This window comes from Chionomys nivalis, chromosome 13 (assembly GCF_950005125.1).
Source record: "Chionomys nivalis chromosome 13, mChiNiv1.1, whole genome shotgun sequence".
NCBI lineage: Eukaryota > Metazoa > Chordata > Mammalia > Rodentia > Cricetidae > Chionomys > Chionomys nivalis.
Window position 1 is genome coordinate 56,256,515 of NC_080098.1, and position 24,532 is coordinate 56,281,046.

The 24,532-nt window shown below is 40.6% G+C and overlaps 1 protein-coding gene across 1 annotated transcript in view; it reads right to left on the reverse strand.

The window, feature by feature from the left end:
* The window catches only part of LOC130885536 (uncharacterized), a gene marked incomplete at its 5' end in the record, with an annotated part of 270,826 nt that overhangs the window by 222,130 nt on the left and 24,164 nt on the right, over positions 1 to 24,532 (reverse strand). Inside the window, 1 exon segment of the mRNA XM_057787070.1 lies at positions 24,134 to 24,300. Coding sequence (XP_057643053.1) covers positions 24,134 to 24,300 — 167 coding nt within the window.

Consider the following 24,532-nt stretch of genomic DNA (forward strand, 5'->3'; position numbering starts at 1 on the left):
ACTGTTTTGAATTTTTCTTTTTGGGAGGGGGATTTGGTTTCAAATGGGGTCTTATGTAGCTCAGACTGGCCAAGCACTAACTTTGCAGCCAAGGATGACCTTGAACTTTTGACTCCCCTTCTTGGCCTCTCAGGTGGTGAGATTAGTCACTGCACATGGTTTTGATAGAGACCATTTCTGTTGCAATTACAGGTTGTCAGTAAAACTGAGAAGAAAGTAAAAGGCCATATAAAAGGCATTTCCACATACTCCACACTGGTCCTGTCCCAAGGGCCATACAACCAGCCTCCTCCACTGTCAACTCCTGCAAGCAGTGTTAATATTAGTAAGAAGTGATGACCCACACTGACATATAACCATCACCCCAAGGCCACAGCTTAGCCAATGTTTGCTTACAGTGCTGTATAATCTGCAGGTTTGGACAAACATAGATGGTAATACTTTAATAGCCTTTAACAGCCCTCTGTGTTCTCCTTATTCATCTCTCCCTGACCTCAAACATTGACAGCCATTGATCTATCTGCTATTCCACAGATATGCTTTCTCTGGAATACTATGCCGTTGGAACCACAAGGATGGAACTGTTTCCTAATTGGTTTTATTTTTCACTTAGTAAGAAATATTCAGAGGTTTTCACGGCATCAGGTGGCTTGGCAAAACCTCATTTCTTTTCAGTGCTAAATAATGTTCCATTGTCTGCATATACCACAGCATATCCATTCTCCTCTTGAAGAGTGTCTTAATTGTTTCTGAGGTTTGCAGTTAGGAATAAAGTAGGAATACAGCTAGCTGCTTCAGGATTAGAAAATGGCTGATAGTGGTATGTCCATGGTGAAAGTTTTGCATAAGCATAACTTTTTTATACTACAACACGTCAAAGTTTTCTGTGAACACTAAAGGTGTTCTTATGCATCAAGTATTTAATGTCTAGTGCTCAGTAAGTACTTCAGAGTGTAAGCTATGATTATGAGACAGGAAAAGGCCTTAAGTTTAATGTGTACATGAATTTCCTCAAGGGTTTGTGTTGAATTATACAGTTGAAGTCTCCCATCACAGAGATTGTGAGATGTTAAGTCTGTATTTGTACTCGGGAGTATACACTTTAATTAGCACCTCAGGAGATACCCCAAGAGAGGGGGATGGGCCATATTTGAAAAGAGCAGCAGTGTTGGATTTCATCTGAGGAGCCCCAGAGATAATGATATGAGAAGCATGATGTTCCAGAAAACAAAACAGACATTATGAGGGAGATAAACACCCAACCAAATAACAAAGCGATCCGTCTTGAAGGTCTGCCACAAATCAAACTGTTCTACATAAAGTGGGGAGTAGAGGAATGGACATAAAATACTAGTGTCCTTGTTTGTGTGCCTGTAGGTGTGTGGAGTATGTGTGGTGTAAGTGTGTGTGTGTGTGTGTATTTCTCTGTGTGATATATTCATGTGATGTGTGTGTATGTGTGTGTGTGTTGTGAGTGTAATTATGTGGGATATGTGTGGGATATGTGTGTATGATATAAGTGTGTGTGTGCTCTTGCATGTGTTTACACAAACTAGGTAATCCCTATTCTTATAGATCATGGCCCTGCACAGCAGCCCCAAGGCATAAGCCTTTGAAATTTTAAGTACCCATAATACAGAAAAGTCATGTGGAGTAATTATGTGAAGGAAAAACTTTATGCTAATAATTCATGAGTCACTTCCTTAGAGACTCATTTAGCAGACAGATGTGATCTGCTGTTTTCTTCGCAGGCTGGGGCTGATGTAACAAGCAGTTGTTGGTGAAGTGTGCTGCTCTGAATCTGCAGTTGTACACTGCATAACGGTGACCTCGGGGTCTAGAGCATTTCCATCACCCTGGACAGGCGTTTCTTTGTGTGGAGAATATTCAAGTCCTTGTGTCTAGCTACTTTGAAGCAACAATCCATGATTTATTGTCTCCTCACTATCACTTAATTGGAAATAAGTTGGCTTTAGGGAAAGAGTTTGTGCTCTTAACCTCCATTATATAAAAATTGAGTGGGGTACAGGATGTCTGTATTCTTCAAGGTCAGTGGATGACGGGGTACTTACAGCTAGATGATTAAACAGTATATATATATATGTGTGTGTGTGTGTGTGTGTGTGTGTGTGTCCCTGTTCTATTAGTAACTAATTTGAATTTTCTGGAAAAAAAATGTACACTATTTCTTCATATAGAAAAAAATTATAAACAGAAACTCTCAAGAAAATGGCCCAATATCAAATAATCTCGTTTTTTTCAATTTTAGTGTATGTGTGTGAGGTGTGATATATTTATATATGTGTGTGTATACATATATGTATATGTCGGGATATGTGCATGTGGACATGCAGGTAGAGGCCCTGGGTCCATTTCAAGTGTCTTCTTCCATTGCTCTCTTCCTCCTTTTTTGAGGCAAGGTCTTTTCTAACCATGGTGCTCACTGATGAAGCTAGGCTGCCTGACCCACAAGCCCCAGAGATCTGCCTGTCTCTGCATCCCCAAAACGGAGGTTATATATGCACACTGCTGGACCCAGCTTTCTATGTGTGTGTGTGCGTGTGTGTGTGTGCGTGTGCATGTGTGAGTGTATGTGCGTGTATGTATGTGCATGTGTGAGTGTATGTGCGTGCGTGTGTGTGTGCATGCTAGGAATCCATACTCAGTTTCTCACAGTTTGTAGGGCAAGCACTTTATAGACTGAATCACTCCCCTACCCAACCCCCCTTTCTGAAGTTTTAAACAGTCTTCATGGGGAGATAAAGACAATTCTCCAACATAAAAAAGAAGAAATAATTCAAAATAAGAGCTCAATGAAGATCGTCTATTTCCAAGTGAAGCTGCTGATACCCCTCACCAGCATCTCAGAAGCTATTGCTTTCTGCCGAGCACAGCTTATCTTTGCTCTAATTATCTGGTTAATGTGTCATAACCCCAATTCTGCCAAACCCTGAGTGACCTTGGCATAGCTTCTTGAACATACCTCAGTTTCTCTGCTCATGAAATGAGAGTGGTGATTTTTGACACCTTTCTATTTCACTGAGGTATTTCAAAAATTAATGAGCCGTGAAAGCTCTGAGCTCTCCCGATCAAAATCATGATGGGACTACAAAGAGTTATTTTTATTTACTAACGGCACATTTTTATTGGGCCGCTAATGAGCACCGCACGCTGCAATAACTTACTCAAGAGGAAAAGCAAAAACCACAACAAACCAGGGGGTAGACGTTAAGAAAGCTGTTTCTCTCTGTATTCAGAAATAATTCTGGTTAATATTAATTAATGTTATATAGACATTCTGCAAGCAAGACTTTCTATAGCAAGAGGGCCTGGTGGAGGCTTTTCTGTACACATCCTCCATGTCTTGTGTCTAAAGGGTCGGGTAAGCTGGGAACTTTCCTTGAAGTCATATAATGTAAATGGAATTCCCATGGCAGCACATTTGGTGAATTGGTCACAGTCAAAACCTGGACATTATGATAATGTTTATGAAACCTTTTTTGTTTAATAATTCGTAGGCCATGTTACTGCCCTCTCTTTCATACACACATACATGGAAATCTCATCTCACTGATGAGGAACTGAAGGGAATCTGAATTTTTATTTAGAGAAGCTGAAAAACAAGTCATCAATGTTACTGGAACTTTACAGGCATAAAGATGTGTTTCTTCTTGATTCCATCTCAAACTCCATTCTGTTACTCCACTGGCGACTGTCTGATACATTAGCCACTCAAACACGCACCATCTAAATCACCACACAGGTTCCTGTTCAAGATGTGTTGGGAAAGATCTCACGTTCTCCAAATTGATCAATGGTACAGAATCAGCATGATACGAATAAGGCTTCAGATGCCTAGAGAGGAGTTTATAAATATTTAGCAACAAAATAAGGAGTTTTATTTTACTTTGTTCCTTCTCAAAAGTGCTTGTCAAAATCCTCTCCCAGGAAGCCTGAGAAGCACTTTGGGCCTCTAATAACAAAAAGGACCACATCTCGGGGGTCTGATTGGGCCCCCACCCTATCAGCAGCTCCTCAGCCCCAGGCCTCGGTCCTGTCCAAAGCCTTAGCCTGAAATAAACGCAGCACTCAGCCACGAGAAGCACTTGAGCTAAAACACCTGTGAAATCAGTACACTTTGCAGTGCTCAAGGCAAATGAATTTTTCATGAGCGAAGATCTATGTAGAAAAGGTGCATGAAAATCTAGTGTTTTGAACAAAGAATGGTAGGGACTGACCTGGGTGCTCGCATAATTCATTTGTTGCAGATGGGACCTTTGCCAGATTATTTGACGTAGATGAAGCCATGAGGGTGAGTCCTTTGGGTACAATGAATGACTTTATGGGATAAGGAACCAGTGGGCTGTTGCTCTCGCCATCGTGAGAAAGCACAGTGATGGAGACCCTCACAGAAACAGACTATGCTGGCACCTAGATCGTGAATTTCCAGCCTTCCAAACAGGATACAAGGCTCCCTGAGCTGTAAGATTTGTGTCATAACAGCCCAAGTTGATGCTTAAGAAAAGCAGCTCCAACAAAGACTGTAATGACAAAGGAAAGAGTGATAGACTTTATTTAAACTTGACAAAGACAATTCTAACGGGACTCACTCATAATATTGACAGCATATTGGATTTTCCAGTATTGTATGTGTCAAGCTTTTATTCAATATATATCCAAGCGACTGAACTCTAGGTTGATATTGGGGAAAACTAGACACACTCACATAAACAGACTGAAATTCTAATTTCAAGGAAAACACATGACAGAGATCTCAGAAATGAGTCACCTGAAATTGAACTTCCAGCAGACAATGATAGACATGGTGAGTCAGGCATTGGACAGAGGGAATATGAGATTTATTTTGATTTTGTTTTTTTTTTTTTTTTTTGCTTCTATTTCTTTTTTTTTTTTTTATTATTATATATTTTTTTTTATTCTTTTTTAATTAAAATTTCCAACTGCTCCCCGTTTCCCATTTCCCTCCCCTCCTCCCACACATTGCCCCCTCCCCCCTCTCCCCTCCCCTATCCCCACTCCTCTTCTCCTCCCCCCAGTCCATTCCCCCTCCCTCTCGCTACTGAAGAGCAGTCCAAATTCCCTGCCCTACAGGAAGACCAAGGTCCTCCCACTTCCATCCAGGCCCAGGAAGGTGAGCATCAAAACAGGCTAAGCTCCCACAAAGCCAGTTCATGTATTAGGATCGAAACCTAGTGCCATTGTCCTTGGCTTCTCATCAGCCTTCATTGTCCGCCATGTTCAGAGAGTCCAGTTTCAACCCATGCTTATTCAGTCCCAGTCCAGCTGGCCTTGGAGAGCTCCCAATAGATCAGTTCCACTGTCACTGTGGGTGGGTGCACGCCTCGTGGTCCTGATTTCCTTGCTCATGTTCTCCCTCCTTCTGCTCTTCATTTGGACCTTAAGAGCTCAGACGGTTGATCCAAATTGGGTCTCTGTCTCTCTCTCGATCCATCGCCAGATGAAAGTTCCTGTGCCATTCTCCTTGGCCTCTCGTCAGCTCTCATTGTCCGCCACATTCCGAGAGTCCGGTTTTATCCCATGTTTTTTTCAGTAGCAGTCCAGCTGACCTTGGTGAGCTCCCAATAGATCGGCCCCACTGTCTCAGTGGTTGGGTGCACCCCTCATGGTCCTGACTTCCTTGTTCATGTTCTCTCTCCTTCTGCTCCTCATTATAACCTTGGGAGCTCAGTCCGGTGCTCCAGTGTGGGTCTCTGGCTCTATCTCCATCCATCGCTAGATGAAGGTTCTATGGCGATATGCAAGATATTCATCAGTAAGATTATAGGATAGGTTCATTTCAGGTTCCCTATCCTCAGGTGCCCCAATGAACTAACTGGGGACATTGCCCTGGGCATCTGGTAGCCATTCCAAGTTCAAGTCTCTTGTCACCCCTTAGGTGGCTCCCTTACCTAAGGTATGAGTTTCCCTGCTCCCCTATCCAACCTTTCTTTATCCCCATTCACCCCGATTCCCCCAGTTCCCCTCATCCTCTCCTTCACACTTTTCTCTCCCCATCACCCCTCATCCCCATCCCACCCCACCCCCAAGATTCCAATTTTTTGCCCATCAGTCATGACTATTTCCCATAGCTGGGAGGATATCTATATGTTTTCCCTTGGGTTTACCCTCTTGTTTAGCTTCTTTAGGATCACAAATTATAGACTCAGTGGCCCCTATCCATGGCTAGAAACCAATTATGAGTGAGTACATCCCATGTTCTTCTTTTTGGGTCTGGGTTACCTCACTAAGGATCGTATTTTCTATTTCCATCCATTTGCATGCAAAATTCAAGAAGTCATTGTTTTTTACCGCAGAGTAGTACTCTAATGTGTATATATTCCACACTTTCTTCATCCATTCTTCCATTGAAGGGCATCTAGGTTGTTTCCAGGTTCTGGCTATTACAAATAATGCTGCTATGAACATAGTTGGACAAATGCTTTTGTCATATGATAGGGCATCTCTTGGGTATATTCCCAAGAGTGGTATTGCTGGGTCCAGGGGTAGGTTGATCCCAATTTTTCTGAGAAACCGCCACACTGATTTCCAAAATGGTTGCACAAGTTTGCAGTCCCACCAGCAATGGATGAGGGTACCCCTTTCTCCACAACCTCTCCAGCAAAGGCTATCCTTGGTGTTTTTGATTTTAGCCATTCTGACAGGTGTAAGATGATATCTCAAAGTTGTTTTGATTTGCATTTCTCTGATCGCTAAGGAGGTTGAGCATGACCTTAAGTATCTTTTGGCCATTTTAACTTCTTCTGTTGAGAATTCTCTGTTCAGTTCAGTGCCCCATTTTTTAATTGGGTTAATTATCCTTTTAAAGTCTAGTTTCTTGAGTTCTTTATATATTTTGGAGATCAGACCTTTGTCTGTTGCGGGGTTGGTGAAGATCTTCTCCCAGTCAGTAGGCTGTCTTTTTGTCTTAATGACAGTGTCCTTTGCTTTACAGAAGCTTCTCAGTTTCAGGAGGTCCCATTTATTCAATGTTGTCCTTAATGTCTGTGCTGCTGGGGTTATACATAGGAAGCGATCTCCAGTGCCCATATGTTGTAGGGTACTTCCCATTTTCTCTTCTATCAGGTTCAGTGTGTTCAGATTGATATTGAGGTCTTTGATCCATTTGGACTTGAGTTTTGTGCATGGTGATAGATATGGGTCTATTTTCATTCTTCTACAGGTTGACATCCAATTGTGCCAGCACCATTTGTTGAAGATGCTTTCTTTCTTCCATTGTATACTTTTAGCTCCTTTATCAAAAATCAGTTGTTCATAGGTTTGTGGGTTAAAATCCGGGTCTTCTATACGATTCCATTGGTCGACTTCTCTGTTTTTATGCCAGTACCACGCTGTTTTCATTACTGTAGCTCTGTAATAGAGTTTGAAGTCAGGGATGGTAATGCCTCCAGAAGTTCCTTTATTGTATAAGATTGTTTTGGCTATCCTGGGTTTTTTGTTTCTCCATATAAAGTTGATTATTGTCCTTTCAAGATCTGTGAAGAATTTTGATGGGATTTTAATGGGGATTGCATTGAATCTATAAATTGCCCTTGGTAGAATTGCCATTTTTACTATGTTGATTCTCCCAATCCAAGAGCAAGGGAGATCCTTCCATTTTCTGGTATCCTCTTCAATTTCTTTCTTCAATGCCTTAAAGTTTTTGTCAAATAGATCTTTCACTTCCTTGGTTAGAGTTACCCCAAGATATTTTATGCTGTTTGTGGCTATCGTGAAAGGTGATGATTCTCTTATTTCTCTCTCTGCTTCCAGATCCTTTGTGTATAAGAGGGCGACTGATTTTTTGGAGTTGATCTTGTATCCTGCCACATTACTAAAGGCGTTTATCAGCTGTAGGAGTTCTTTGGAGGAGTTTTTGGGGTCGCTCATGTACACTATCATATCATCTGCAAATAATGCAAGTTTAACTTCTTCCTTTCCAATTTGAATCCCCTTTATCCCCTTATGTTGTCTTATTGCTATTGCTAAAACTTCGAGAACTATATTGAAGAGGTATGGAGAGAGTGGACAGCCTTGGCGTGTTCCTGATTTTAGTGGGATGGCTTTAAGTTTCTCTCCATTTAATTTGATATTAGCTGTCGGCTTGCTGTATATAGCTTTAATTATATTTAGGTATGACCCTTGTATCCCTAATCTCTCCAAGACTTTTATCATAAAGGGATGTTGAATTTTGTCAAATGCTTTTTCAGCATCTAATGAAACGATCATATGGTTTTTTTCTTTCAGTTTATTTATATGATGGATTACATTGATAGATTTGCGTATGTTAAACCAGCCCTGCATCTCTGGTATGAAGCCTACTTGATCATAATGGATAATTTTTCTAATGTGTTCTTGGATTCGGTTTGCCAGAATTTTGTTGAGGATTTTTGCGTCGATGTTCATGAGTGAGATTGGCCTGTAATTCTCTTTCTTGGTTGTGTCTTTGTGTGGTTTTGGTATCAGAGTTACTGTAGCTTCATAAAAGGAATTTGGCAATGACTCTTCTGTTTCTATATTGTGAAATACATTAAGGAGAATAGGTATTAGGTCTTCTTGGAAGTTCTGGTAGAATTCTGCATTGAAACCATCTGGTCCTGGACTTTTTTTGGAAGGGAGGTTTTTGATAACAGCTTCTAATTCTTCACGACTAACCGGTCTATTTAGGTTGTTCACCTGGTCCTGGTTTAACTTTGGTAAATGGTATTTATCTAAAAAAGCGTCCATTTCTTTTACATTTTCCAGTTTTGTGGCATACAGGCCTTTGTAGTAAGATCTAATGATTCTCTGAATTTCCTCTGTGTCTGTGGTTATGTCTCCCTTTTCATTTCTGATCTTATTAATTTGCAAATTCTCTCTCTGCCGTTTGATTAGTTTGGATAGGGGTTTATCAATCTTGTTGATTTTCTCCAGGAACCAGCTTTTTGATTCATTGATTCTTTCAATTGTTTTCTGTGTCTCTATTTTGTTGATTTCAGCCCTCAGTTTGATTATTTCCAGTCTTCTACCCCTTCTAGGTGAGTCTGCTTCTTTTTTTTCTAGAGCTTTCAGGTGGGCTGTTAAGTCTCCAATGTGTGCTTTCTCTGTTTTCTTTAAGTGGGCAGTTAGTGCTATGAACTTTCCTCTCAGAACTGCTTTCATAGTGTCCCATAGGTTTGAGTATGTTGTTTCTTTATTTTCATTGTCTTCAAGGAAGAGTTTAATTTCTTTCTTTATTTCTTCCTTAATCCAGGAATGGTTCAGTAGTTGACTATTCAGTTTCCATGAGTTTGTAGGCTTTCTGGGGGTAGCATTGTTGCAGAATTCTAGCTTTAATCCATGGTGATCTGATAAGATACAGGTGGTTATTAATATTTTTTTGTAACTGTGGATGTTTGCTTTGTTACCGAGTATGTGGTCGATTTTTGAGAAGGTTCCATGAGCTGCAGAGAAGAAGGTATATTCTTTCCTATTTGGGTGGAATATTCTATAGATGTCTGTTAAGTCCATTTGATTCATTACCTCCATTAATTCTCTTATTTCTCTGTTAGGTTTCTGTCTACTTGACCTGTCCATTGGTGAGAGAGGAGTATTAAAGTCTCCTACTATTAATGTGTGCGGTTTGATGGCTGCCTTGAGTTTTAACAATGTTTCTTTTACGTACGTGGGTGCTTTTATATTAGGGGCATAGATATTCAGGATTGAGACTTCATCCTGATGAATTGTTCCTGTTATGAGTAGAAAATGTCCCTCTCCATCTCTCCTGATTGATTTAAGTTTGAAGTCAACTTTGTTAGAAATTAGTATGGCCACCCCTGCTTGTTTCTTAGGTCCATTTACTTGATAAGCCTTATCCCAACCCTTTATTCTGAGTAGGTGCCTGTCTTTGTGGTTGAGGTGTGTTTCTTGTAAACAGCAGAATGTTGGATCCTGTTTTCGTATCCAATCTCTTAGTCTGTGCCTTTTTATAGGAGAGTTGAGTCCATTGATATTAAGTGATATTAATGACCAGTGGTTGTTAACTCCGGTCATTTTTTAAGTTGGAAATTTTGTGTGTTCCCCTTCTTTGTGTTGCGCTGGTGAAGGGTCTCTAGTTGTCTGAGATATTGTGGTCATTGTTGGACTCCTTGGTTAGTGATTTTCCTTCTATTACTTTCTGTAGGGCTGGATTTGTGGCTACGTATTGTTTAAATTTGTTTTTATCCTGGAAAATTTTGTTTTCTCCATTTATAGTGAACGAAAGCTTGGCTGGGTATAGTAGTCTGGGCTTGCATCCATGGTCTCTTAGTTTCTGCAGTACATCTATCCAGGACCTTCTGGCTTTCATGGTTTCCATAGAGAAGTCAGGTGTAAGTCTGATAGGTTTACCTTTATAAGTAACTTGGCCTTTTTCCTTTGCTGCTCTTAGTATTCTTTCTTTATTCTGTATGCTTTGTGTTTTGATTATTATATGGCGAGAGGATGTTTTTTTTTGATCCAGCCTATTCGGTGTTCTGTATGCTTCTTGAATCTTCATAGGTATATCTTTCTTTAGGTTGGGAAAGTTTTCTTCTATAATTTTATTAAATATATTTTCTGGACCGTTGAGCTGCGCTTCTTCTCCTTCTTCTATTCCTATTATTCTTAGGTTTGGTCTTTTTATTGTGTCCCATATTTCCTGAATGTTTTGTGATGAGAATTTGTTGGCCTTGCTGTTTTCTTTGATCAGCGTGTTTATTTTCTCTATGGTATCTTCAGAATCTGAGATTCTTTCTTCTATCTCTTGTATTCTGTTGGTTATGCTTGCTTCTGTAGTCTCTATTCGTTTACCTAGATTTTCCCTGTCCAGCTGACCTTCTGTTTGTGTTTTCTTCTTTGCCTCCATTTCAGTTTTTAAGTCTTGAACTGTTTCCATTATCTGTTTGATTGTTTTTCCTTGGTTTCCTAGGGTATCATTCACTGATTTACTCAATTCTTCAAACTTTCTGTTATACTTCTCATCCATTTCTATAAGGGCATTTTTTACATGTTGTTTAAGGGCGTCAATCACTTTCATAAAGTCAATTTTATCTACTTCTTCATGATTAAGGTGTTCATGTCCACCTGTTGGGAGGTCGCTGGGTTCTGGTGGTTTCATATAGTTTTTCAGATTGTTAGGTGAATTCTTGCATTGGCGCCTGCCCATCTCTTTCTCCGAATGCTCCCCTCTGGATCTTCTTTTACCGGATCAGGTCTCCTTGCCTACTGATGTACCTTCCCAGTGATGGCTCTCTGCAGTGCTAGTCTCCTGGTGTTATAGTGATGTCTCTCCTTGCTTGTTGCAGGCAGGCCAGTGAGACAAAGGAGGTCTCGCCTGCCTACTTGCCCTGAGGATTTGCCCCCAGCGCCAGACAGACTGAGCTGGATGGTGTTATGTGCCCAAAGAGGAAAGGGGACAGAAGGAAGAAGGGTTCTGGATGCAAGCTGGGTGGGACAAGAAGAGAGAGGCAGTATGGGGGGGTAGAGCCCCTGCAGGGAGCCCGGGGAGTATAGGGAGGGGGATGAGGGACTTCAGAGTTCCCTGTCCAGGGCTGCTTCTGCCGCCACTGGTCACAAACTCACCGCCCTGCTGTCTCTCCTGGTGCCGAGATCAGATCTCCGTGCAGGTTGGGTAGTTCGTAAACAAAGCGCCTACCTTGGTTGGTGCAGGCGGGCCAGTGAGACAAAGGAGGTCTCGCCTGCCTACTTGCCCTGAGGGTTTGCCCCCAGCGCCAGACAGACTGAGCTGGATGGTGTTATGTGCCCAAAGAGGAAAGGGGACAGAAGGAAGAAGGGTTCTGGATGCAAGCTGGGTGGGACAAGAAGAGAGAGGCAGTATGGGGGGGTAGAGCCCCTGCAGGGAGCCCGGGGAGTATAGGGAGGGGATGAGGAACTTCAGAGTTCCCTGTCCAGGGCTGCTTCCGCCGCCACTGGTCACAAACTCACCGCCCTGCTGTCTCTCCTGGTGCCGAGATCAGATCTCCGTGCAGGTTGGGTAGTTCGTAAACAAAGCGCCTACCTTGGTTGGTGCAGGCGGGCCAGTGAGACAAAGGAGGTCTCGCCTGCCTACTTGCCCTGAGGGTTTGCCCCCAGCGCCAGACAGACTGAGCTGGATGGTGTTATGTGCCCCTTGATTTTGTTTTAATGTGGTATCTATTTAATGTATTTATTTCGTTTTGTTTTAATGTGGTATATATTTTTTCCTTGCGGTGAGAGAATGCATGGAGGGTAAGTAAGTTTGGATATTTGAGTTTGGCAAATTGTTTTTCATTACTGAATAAAGGACTCGCAAGCACGATGAAGGGATGAAAGTCCTCCAGCTGTACCCCCACCTTCACCCAACACAGAGCCAGCTAGCCATGATACATAGGCAAAAGCAACAAATTAAATATGCCTGGAATTGCTAGCAAAATTGGATCACCCACACAGACCACAGTCTGAGAAAATATATGATTGAACAGCTAGAGAGAAGTTCTCTTGATACTGCCCTTCCCTAGGTTGACAGAGAATGCCCCGAGATTCCTGATTTCTACAATAGGGAAAAATGGTTGGAAATGGACCTTAAGCTTCTTCACCATTTCAGGGTCCTTCACAAAGGGCCTCATTCATGTTGTCCCACAAGAAATTTTGGGAATACTGCTCATACTAGTATGGAACTTTACCTACTACTCAAACCCCTTCAAAAATGCTGAAATGGAGGGAATAATTCCAATTTCATTTTATGAGGCTATCGCTGGTACCAAAGCCAAAGGAAAAAAATTTTAAATTTCTGATAAATATAGATGCAAATTTCCTCAATAATTATCAGCAAATTTAATTGAAAAACACATGAAAAGAACCTTTTACCATAGTCAGGAAGGACTGATTCCCGTGATTCAAGGATGCTTCATCATTGGCAAATTAATAAAGAGTACACATTTTTATAACCATCAAAATGTACACCAAATAGACACCCAAAATATAATTCTTTAAAAATCCAACACTCTTCACAATAAAAGCTCTCAACATTTTAGTACCATAAAGGTCACATATGATAATCGCCTGGCTAACGTTAGGGACAAGGTAACGTTAGGAGTAGCAAGCGTAATGAGAGCAATTAAACAATACAAAGAAATAAAGAGCAGTGGAAAGTGTTTCTGTCTGATGAATACACATTCTAGGGCACAAAAAAAATTATAGAACCAAGCAAAAGCTCTGAGAACTGCCAAATATTCCAATGCCATTTCTTACAGAAACAGAAAATTCATATGTTCATATGTAATCTTAGAAAATTTTAACTGGCCGAATCAACTTTGAGCAGTAGAGACACCGTGATTCCTGATGTCAAGGCCTGTAATAAAGGGTTGTAATCCTTACAGCAACTGACTGGCTTCAAACCAAATGCATCGGCCAAGAGAATGAGATTGGAACCCAAGAAGTAGCCCTGCATGCAAAGCCATAATGTGACAAAGGTACCAGGCAACACTGGAAGAAAAGGATATTCTCCTCAGTTGAGGGTTTTGGGAAATGTGATAACCACGTACAGAAGCATGAAACTCAATCCTTTCCTGATAGCCTATCTGAAAGTCAACTCAGAATGAATCAAGACTTAATGAAAGACAAAACTAACAATTTCAGGAAAAGGCATTGTAAGGAAAAATTCTCAATCACCAATGAGTTTTCTCCATATGACTTTGAACACATAACTAGCAAAGGCAAAAAGAATGAGCAAGATTGTACCCAACTTAAAAAACTTATGCATAAAAAGGAAACAAGGAAGGGAAGAGACAACCTGCAGAATCAGAGAAACTACTTGTAAACAAACATTTGATAAAAGCTTAATATTCAAAATTTCCAAAAATTTTGACTACTTTAACATTAAGGAAGCAAGGGATCCTGTTTGCAAGGGAATCTCAAAAAACGCTTCTCTAAAGAAGGCTTGAGCCTTGGTTCGTATACGCAAGAAACACTCGGCATCCCGAAATCACACGAGAAACAAATTAAAACCAGGATGAGCGAGCTGTCTCTCTTCTGAAGGCTTCCGTTTAGATGAAAGGCAACAAATGCTGGAGAGGGTGCAGATGCCCCAATGGCGAGAACGTACTGAAGTAACTGGGAAAACTGGCTAGGCACCACCTCAAAAGAGAGAACTGAAAATGGAGCTTCCATGTGACCCAGAATCCTACTTCTGTGTCGATACTGAAATGACAGAGGTCAATGTACCATAGGGATATCTGAACTCTCCTATTCATTACAGCACCATTCCTAATAACCAAGATATGCAAATAGCAAACATGCCCATCTGTGATCAAATGGACAAAAAGAGTGCGCCACAATGGATACACGATTATATATAACATAACGTTATTCAGCCTTACAATGAGAAAACCCACTTGCGACAACATAAAGAAGGCTATAGTAAGTGAAATGAGCCAGGCACAGAAAGGCAAACGCAGCACGATATCACTTGCATGCAGGAGATGGTAAAATCAAACTCTCAGATGCAGAGTAGAACAATGGTTAGCAGAGATTGGTAAGGTGCGGAGAGTTTCAGAAACAGAATACATATAAGCATATAATATATTGTGCAGCAAAGCAGCTGTAATTAATAATAGTGTATTGCATATCTTAATAAACTCTGAATGCATCATCATAAAGACTGGTAAGCAGGAGAAAAATTAATTTGACTTATTTATACATATAGAATATATATACATACATACAAACATACACACACATATATGTATTTATATGTGTGTTTATATGTGTATATATATCTGTGGCTATCCATGTACATATATATGTGGGAAAACATCACATTCTTCTCCACGAATGCATGCAACTATGATTTATCCAAGATAATATGATTTTTAGAAGCTTTAAAAATTATATTCTTAGCCGGGCGGTGGTGGCGCATGCCTTTAATCCCAGCACTCGGGAGGCAGAGGCAGGCGGATCTCTGTGAGTTCGAGACCAGCCTGGTCTACAAGAGCTAGTTCCAGGACAGGCTCCAAAACCACAGAGAAACCCTGTCTCGAAAAACCAAAAAAAAAAAAAAAAAATTATATTCTTTATTGATCATTTTTCCCAGCCTAGCTGTTAGGAATATCACTGGATCTTTGAGCTTTCCTAAGTATGTCTTAAGTTTGTTTTCCTTGGTCTGTGGTAGTTTTGCACATCAGGGTGACTGGCTTATGGGACGGCCAGGCAGGAGGGAGAGGTGTCTCAGAGGACCTGCGAGGATATTTGTAGAAGAACTTCACCTCTGAAACTGAGCCAAGCAGGAAATCTCTGAGCTCACTAGCGTCAGCTGATACCATCTAATTTACTGAGGGTATAGTCACAATGTAAAGGAAGAGAGACCAATTTCACCCTCTACTGGAGCTAAGACATCCATAGTGCTGTCAGCCGTGGGAGCTCCTGTGTGGACTTTTAACCTCAAGACTCACACCAGTGCCCCTCCCAACGTCTACAGTTCTTAAACCTTTAGACCTGAATTGAAAATGACACCATCAGGCCCCCTAAGTCAACCGACACATATATGTGTCCATAACTTTGTGAGCCAGTTCTTTCTGTAGGCCTTCATGAGTGTTTATGTGCCTGTGTGTAGGCATGTATATGCAGTCTGTGTGCCCTGTTCTATATCTCAGAAGAACCCTAGCACATGTCATCAAATATAGAATGAATTTCAGTGAGCTCTTGTCTCATAGACTGTCCTGGTCCATATTTCATTGCAGAACATTGACCTGGCACATCAATTTCTTTAAAGTATAAAGTGCTAGATGAAAGAAAGGAGACTGTCTAGGAAGAAGCTATTTTTAGAATGCTATGTGTTGTCATTAGCAATGTAGGAGGGTGGTTAAAATAATCTAAGTTTACATCCTGGCTCAACAACATATTAGCTCTAAAACATTCTCTATTTACTCATGTCTACCATGACTTTGGTTGCTGGTCTTCAAGATGGAGACAAAAAGACTCTCCCTTAAAATAGTCCTGGGGTTGAATTACACAAACTGCTTAGAATTGTATCAGTACATAGATGATTCGTGCACACTATTGTTTAATAAAGTGTCTTATTTTATGACAGCTTAAATAATACCCATGAAGTATCAGATCACATTATAACACTCCACATAATGATATCGTAACTGTATTGGGGAAAATTAATATAAAACATTAACATACCATTAATATCTATGATCATTTAGTCTGGATCAATTTCTGTGGCATTTACTTGCTTTTTTATTAAAGAATATACTTATTCCTTGATGAGAAATTTGCTAAGGCTAAGCTCTATTTTCTGACAGGCCCCATGTTTGGTGCTGAAGACAAACTTCTGTAGTATAACAGAGTAAAAGAATTCAGCATTAAAATATCATTTCTGCGTCTGAAGTTTTATCATGTGTTTAATATCAAATATTTCTTGAAAGAGATATTTTCATTTATGTCATATCTAACTCATAGCTGCAGTGTGAGGTTCATCAAGCCACTGCTGATATACACTTGAAAGCCACTTTATAAAAGCAGTGGTAGAATGAACGGAGGAGGTAGAACCATTAGCTCATCTGTGAGAGGCAACGAGTTTATAACCATATCTTAGAAACCACGTTGAGCATGACAAGCTTCATACATCTAAAGTGGAGTAAGAGTCCATAAAACACAATGTGCTGGTCTTTCAAAAGAAAAGAAACAAGCAAAATACCCTTTCAATGCTGGCTTTGTCTCAGAAAAGTATTTGGGATAAAGATAGGATCTCTAACTAAAAGTCCTCCTGTTGCCTTTTTCTTTAAAAGAAAACAATCTTTTTTAATTTTACATACCAATCGCAGTTCCCACTCCCTCTCCTCCTCTCATTCCCCCGACCTACATCCTCCATCTCACCCCCCCATCTACTCCTCAGAGAGGGTAAGGCACATGGCTTTGGGGAAGGTCCAAAGCACTCCTGACTATATCTAGGCTGAGCAAGGTATCCATCCAAAGAGAATAGGTTCCCAAAAAGCCAGTACAAGCAATAAGGATAAATCCTGGTGCCACTGCCAGTGGCCCCACAGTCTGGCCCAGCCATACAACTGTCACCCACATTCCGAGGGTCTAGCTTGATCCTATGCTGAGTCCTTCCCTGTCCAGTTTACTCATTAGCTCAGGTAAACTCTTTCAGTGGGTGTCCCCGTCATGGTCTTGACCTCTTTACTCATATTCTCACTCCTTCTACTCTTCAACTGGACTTTGGGAGCTCAGCCCAGTGCTCCATGGTGGCTCTCTACCTCTGTTTCCGTCAGATTCTGGATGAAGGTTCTATGGTGAAATTTAAGATATTCATCAATCTGACCACAGGACAAGGCCAGTTCAGGCACCCTCTCCTCTATTGCTTAGGGTCTTAGCTGGGATCATCCTTGTGGATTCCTGGGCATTTATCTAGGACCCGGTTTCTTGCTAGTCCCATAATGGCTCCCTCAATCAAAATATCTTTTTCCTTGTTCTCATATCTGTTCTTCCTCCATCTTGACTGTTCCCTTTCCTCAAGTTCTCCTCCCTCCACTCCTTCTCCTCTTCTCTTTCGCTTTCACCCTCCCTTCTTTCTCCACCCCTATGCTACCAATGCTGTCAGGAGATCTTGTCTATTTTCCCTTTCCAGGTGGATCTATGTATGTTTTTCTTAGGGTTCACCTTGTTGTTTAGCTTCTCTTGGATCAGGCTCAATATCTTTTGCTTTATAGCTAATATCCAATTATGAGTGAGTATATACCATGTTCATCTTTCTGGGTTACCTCACTCAGGATGATTTTTATGAGTTCCATTCACTTGTAAGCAAATTTTAAGATGTCATTGCTTTTTACTGCTGAGTAGTACTTCAATGTGTAAAGGTGCCACATTATCTTTATCCATTCTTAGGTTGAGAGACATTTAGGTTGTTTCCAGATTCTGGCTATTACAAATAATGCTGCTATGAACATAGTTGAACAAATGCCCTCATAGTATAATTGAGTATCTTTTGGGTATATGCCCAAAAATGGTATTGCTGGGTCCTGAGGTAGGGTGATTCCCAATTTTATGAGAAACTGCCATATTGATTTCCAGAGTGTTTGTACAAGTTTACGTTCCCAATAGCAATGGAGGAGTGTTACCCTTACTCTAAATCCTCTCCAGCATAAACTGTCATTCGTGTTTTTTATCTTAGCCATTCTAACTGGTGTAAGATGGTATCTCAGAGTTGCTTCGATTTGCATTTTCCTGATGGCTAAGGATATTAAACATTACCTTAAGTATCTTTCAGCCATTTTAGATTCTTCAGTTTAGAATTCTCTGTTTAGTTTTGTGCCACATTTTCTAATAACATTATTTGGAATTTTGATGTCTAATTTCTTGAGTTCTTTATATATTTTGGAGATCAGCCCTCTGTATGATGTGGGGTTGGTGAAGATCTTTTCCTATTCAGTAGGCTGCCTTTTTGTCTTAATGACTGTGTCCTTTGCATTACAGAAGCTTCTCAGTTTCAGGAGGTCCCATTTATTTATAGTTACTCTCAGTGTCTATGCTAATAGTGTTATATTTAGGACGTGTTCTCCTGTGCCCATGCACTGAAGACTACTTTCCACTTTCTTGTCTATCAGGTTCAGTGTGGTGAGATTTGTATTGAGGTCTTTAATCCATTTGGACTTGAGTTTTGTGTATGGGGATAGATATGGATCTATTTTCATTCTTCTACATGTTGACATCTAATTATAACAGCACCATTTGTTGAAGATGCTTTCTTTTTTCCATTGTATAATTTTAGCTTCTTTGTCAAAAATCAGGTGTTCATAGGTGTGTGGATTAATAGCCAGGTCTTTGATTCAATTCCACTGGTCAACCTGTCTGTTTTTATTGCCAATGCCAGGCTATTTTCATTACTGTAGCTTTCTCTTACTTTTCAAATCAAGACAAATCTCTAAAAATGCCATAACTCCCACATACACATGCGCACACCTCTAAAGCATGGCTTCCTAATCTCATTAGTCAAATGTCTCAGTGGCTCACAGCTGCAGTTCAGAGGAAAACCTCGTTCTCTGTAGCCTGCCAACAGCAGGCACCCAGTGTACAATAAATATTAAGACTGTCCCAGAAACTACTTTCTCCTGGTAGCCAAAATGTAAAATAAAATTATTTTCCTTCTTGTTCAACATTTATTTGAAAAGCCACATGGTACTGCTGCCATGGATGACCCTGCAACTAAATTTGTCAAAACTCTGCCCTTAGCTGGCAAGTTTCGCTCTTCACCTGGTAGTTCTTAGGCACACGCTGCCTCAGAAAGATTTTCAAGCGCTCTCTCTCTCTCTCTCTCTCTCTCTCTCTCTCTCTCTCACACACACACACACACACACACACATATACACCATACAATGCAAACTCTTCCCCTCCACATTCTGCTAGAGAAAAGTGCTTGACTAGGTACTTTCTGAATATGTGATGGAACTTCCACCTTGCTTTTCTCTCTCCTTGATGCTCATCAATGGTCAGGATCTCTAGCTCTAATGAGCTTTAAATAGGAATCTCTGTATCAGATAATACCTAGCCCCATATCCCTGGCAACCTCTTAGTAAAGAATTCCATCTCTTTGTATAGCTGCCCTACGTCTCCCACCACAGCTCCCAGTGATGGAAGATGAGAGTGAATCGCATCGGTCATCATATGAATCAGCAGTTACAGATAAAGATGCAAGAGAAGGAATCTGACCCACAGTCCTCACTTCAGCTGGGACTCCTTCACTCCAGAGCTCCATCAAATGCTTGTCTGTTATAATTATACGTTCGCCATTAAAATAAAAAGGTAAGGATACTTCCTGCCTTCACCAAAGGTGCCTAATGACTCTCAAGAAATGGAAGGTTTTATTTCCAGACACTTGGACATCTAATGTTCCTTCCCACCCAAATGCAAGATGTGCTGACTATTTAGCCCTATGTCATCCCAGAGACCCAAGACCATATAAACATCAAAACCAAAGAATTAACTCAATCACAGACTTATTCCTTTGTATTATACATCCTTCTGAGTTCAGGGAACTCCTGATACAATGAACCTGAGAACAGTATAGGCCTCAGACCTGGCCCTAGGATCTTCTCTCTGTAGTGTCTCCTGACATTTAATCACAACCTGCTCTGTGAGATTCTTTAGAAGTGACAGCTTTCATACACCAAAGAGTCAAGTCTTCAAGTTCCAGATGAAGTTACTGAGGCCAGCAAAATTAAGTGACTCACCTACAAACCAACACCCTGTAAGTGGCCTGGCTGTGCTTCTACAAGAGTTCTGATGCCAAGCTGGCATCTTTACCAACATGACCCTGGTGGTGACTTTATAACATTATTTCCTTCCTGATTATTTAATCAATCACCTTAGACCAACTTTCATGTTAGTTTTCTTCTTTTTGAAACGAGAGTCTCACGTGGCCGAGAGTATCCTCTGACACCGTACATGCCCTGTGAATCTCCTCCCTCTACCTTCCAGGTGCTGGGATTTCAGTCTGTGCCAACACACCTAACTCTTTCACAGAGTTTAAGGCACATAGATTAGGAAAGGATCAAAAGTTTCATTGGTAGAGGGTTCAGGAAAGAGTCACGTCTATGACACTTTCCAGTTCTTGTGAGTATATATATGCTTTTCTACTGTGGCAGATGGAAAGTATGCAGGCTTGGGTCCTGTTCCTGTTAGCCTCCCCATTTGCTGCCACTTTGTACAAAAGCCTTGCAACAAGGTGGCAGGTGGGTACTCTGATCCTTAGTGTACCTCTCAGAGTTTATGTATATAAATGATATTTTAAAGATATTTCAAGAAGGTAATCTTGAGAACCTTACCTGGACTGGTACTACATATTACAATATTAAAAATAAAATGTTGAACTTTTGATATAACAAAATGTCCATCTGAAAAAAAAATGTGGAAGAAAGGACACACACACACACACAATGGCATTTTCTTATGTCCCTTTTTGATATCCCTTTGTCAATGGTTCTCAACCCTCCTAATGCTGCAATCCTTTTATACAGTTCCTCATGTTGTGGTGACCCCCAATCATAAAATTAATTTTTGTTTCTACTTCTAATTGTAATTTTGCTACTGTTATGGATTGTAATATAAATATCTGATATACAGATGGTCTTAGGTGAAGGACCTATGAAAAGGTCCTTCAACCCCCAAAGGGATCACAATCCACAGGCTGAGAACTGCTGCTTTAGATCCTGGCTCCTAAAGACACGCATCACTGTCAATACATCATTGAAGAGGCAAAGCTTCCTTTGTGGCATCTGTCAGCTTAGAATATGGGCTACCTTGTTGCTGTCTTTAAAGTTTATCTTAGCTCTGTCAGTAAAATGCCTGTCACACAAGCTTGGGGACCTGTGTTCAAATCTCTAGACTCAATGGCTGTGCATGTCTGTAATAAGCAGATCCCTTGAAGCTCATTGGCTTCGTCATCATTAAGATCATCATTAGTCGAATTGATGAGCTTCAGGTTCAGAATCAGACCTTGCCTCAAAACATAAATGTAGAGAGCAATTGAAGAAAGATATAAAGAATAGGAGTCAAGTCTCCAAGCTCATAAGTGCACACACTTAACAACATAGGCATACATATGCACTCAGAGAGTATCACAAACTCAGCGGTTTTAAATGACAAAAATTTATTGACTCAGTTTTTTTTTTTTCATTCAAAGGCCTAAAATCAAGGGATTATAAAGATAGGTTCCTTCTTGAGACTCCAAAAGAAAATTTTAGAGGCATTTCTCAACTGAGATTCCTCTCCCCATTCAGATGTCTCGATCTGTGTCACTGATAAATACCAACCAACAGAGTCTGTTGAGGATGCTGTAGCAAAATATTGTAGGCTGGGTAATTTATGATTACAGAAATTTATTTCCCCTTCCCATACTTCTGGGGACTGGTCAGTTCTATATCAAGGCCCCATATGTTTGATACCTGGTAACACCCTGTTGTATGGATGATCGTGTTCTGTAAGTTTATTCCATGATAAAAAACCTCACATGGCCAACAGTGGTGATAGATCTTTTTGAGACTCTCTATTATAAGAATGTGACTCTGTTGATCTCATGATTTAATCACCTCCAAATACACAAAAGCACACATTTACACTGTAGTATTATATGCTTCAACATAAAAATTTAGGGGATACAATATTCAGTTAAGAGCATCCATGAAATTACTGTCTAACTCAATGTCAAGATTTTGTGTGTGTGTGTGTGTGTGTGTGTGTGTGTGTGTGTATACTCTTTTGGACTCTCATGGTTTCCTGCCTTGCTTTCATCTTATTAGTCTAATCAAAATGACTGCTATATGTGATATAAGGTAAGCTAATAGTTTGTTTTATCTACACAATTTCTGGAAAGAAAATTTTTGTTTCTGTGGAACTCTTGTAAAAAGCCATTTGATCATATGTTTCTGGACCCTTGCTTTTGTTATCTTTTTATTGTTCTAAAAACATCATGACCAAATATGACTTTATAGAATAAAGACTTCATTTTTGCTTACAGTTCCATAAGGATAAGAATCCATTATGGTGAGGAGGCATGTCATAAAATGGTAGACATGACAACAGGATCAGGAAGCTGAGTGTGATCACATCTCCAACCATAAGAAAAATGCCTCAGGTCTCTTAACCTCTGGCGAATAGTTCCATCCTAAGCCTTCCTTTGCTGATAAACATGCATTTTTCCCTGTACTTGTATCTATGTCTCAAAACTTTTCTCTTTCCCTTTAAAGGACAAGAGTCACTGTGTTTAGGATCTACTCCAAGCCCTGGATATCTGCTCTGAGTTAGACCCCCGTGCCGGCACTGGAAGGCAGGATTTGGACATACTTTTAGAGGACACAATTCAGCCCACTACTGGACTCTTAGGAGGCTCTGGATGTATTTGTTAATTCGGGTCACTGACCTAAGAAAGCTCAAAACAGACATACCCTTAATGGACCCAGCACGTTCAGCTCTAAGTGGCACAAAGGAATAAATTAGACACCATTATGGAATTATCACATTCTTGATTAGAGAATGCCATCTGCCCACTCCAACTAAGTTACACCTCTGACTTCTGAAGTCAATGATATTTCAGATCGTGAACCATTACTGTACAAATATCATTGAGAAAAATCTGTCTCAACTGATGACATTTTTGAATCATCATACATACGCATACACTCTGAAGGGACGCCTGTGGGACTCTTGTGTTTTTATTGGAGATTGATGAGAAGACTAAATAGAAGAAACATTTCTCTTCTCCTTTATGGACCAAAGCCCACTGTGGTGTAACTTTACTCATGTATAGAAAGGATAGACATGAAAATCAGAGCAAGTGACTCTGAAGTCATAGCATTTAGGATGTCTTTAAATCCCTACATGGTGACTTTATGGACACTAGAACATTTGAGTCCTAATGATGTGCTGTGCAAACAAATCCAAGTGGTCTCTTCATTACATTCAAAAATGGTGTAGGAGGTTCTTCTGCTTGTGTGTTGCTTTCATTGGTTGAATAAAGAAACTGCTTGGCCTGATAGGGCAGAACATAGGTAGGCCGGGTACACAGAACTGAATTCTAGGAGGAAGAAAGCAGGGTCAGAGATTGCCACCATGGAGCCAGCCACCAGGTCAGACATGCTGAATCTTTCCTGGTAAGCCACCACCTTGTGGTGACATACAGATTATTAGAAATTGGTTGAATCAAGATGTGAGAGTTAGCCAATAAGAGACTAGAGCTTATGGGTCAAGCAATAATTTAATTAATATAATTTCTATGTGATTATTTTAGGTGTAAGATAGCCGGGCAGGACAGAACAAAGGGGCCCCCACACCCCTCACTATGCAAATAAGTTTATTCTAGCTGAGATTCTGTTATAGGTACTTCCAAGTTTTTCGCAGTAGCCACTGCAACATAAAATCAAACCAGATGAAGTACCACTGAATTTTACCAAGATCAGAGCAGCGTTGGTGAGGGTTATAACTCCTGCCTGGTAAGACATGTGTGGAAAGGCACAAGCAAAGTCTCAGAAAGTGACACATCAAACCAAACATTCTAAGGGATACTGGGGAACAAGAGAGTAGACACTGTGTCGGGCTGACATTTCAGCTTGTCATTTTAACAGCAGATCATCAGAGGTTTGGAAAAGTTTTCTCTACTAACCTGCCTTAATGGAGGGTCTGCAAGCAGAAGGATTCCTCTCTGAGTTTGCCTCCCAGACTCTTCAGTGTATGCGGAGGTTGCTTCCTCAGCCTCTTTGTGGGTATATGGGCTCTTCCTGGAGTAGCTGAATGATTCCCGATCCAGTGTCTCCTCCTTCATCCTTCCACCTGTTGATCACAAGATTACATAGAATCTCTCTTGCCTTCATTGTTTTAACATTGACTAGGTATAGAAAATTATGACTTCATTTCTTTCTGTTGTGTAATAAGAGGGCTTGATTATTCACAATTCAATAACATATATTTTTACATACTATACTGGGAAACTGGAAGTCTCACAGTTTAAACATTAAGCATTAAAGCCTCCTTTGTTCCTCCTGTGATGCTTGAAAGTGGTGAG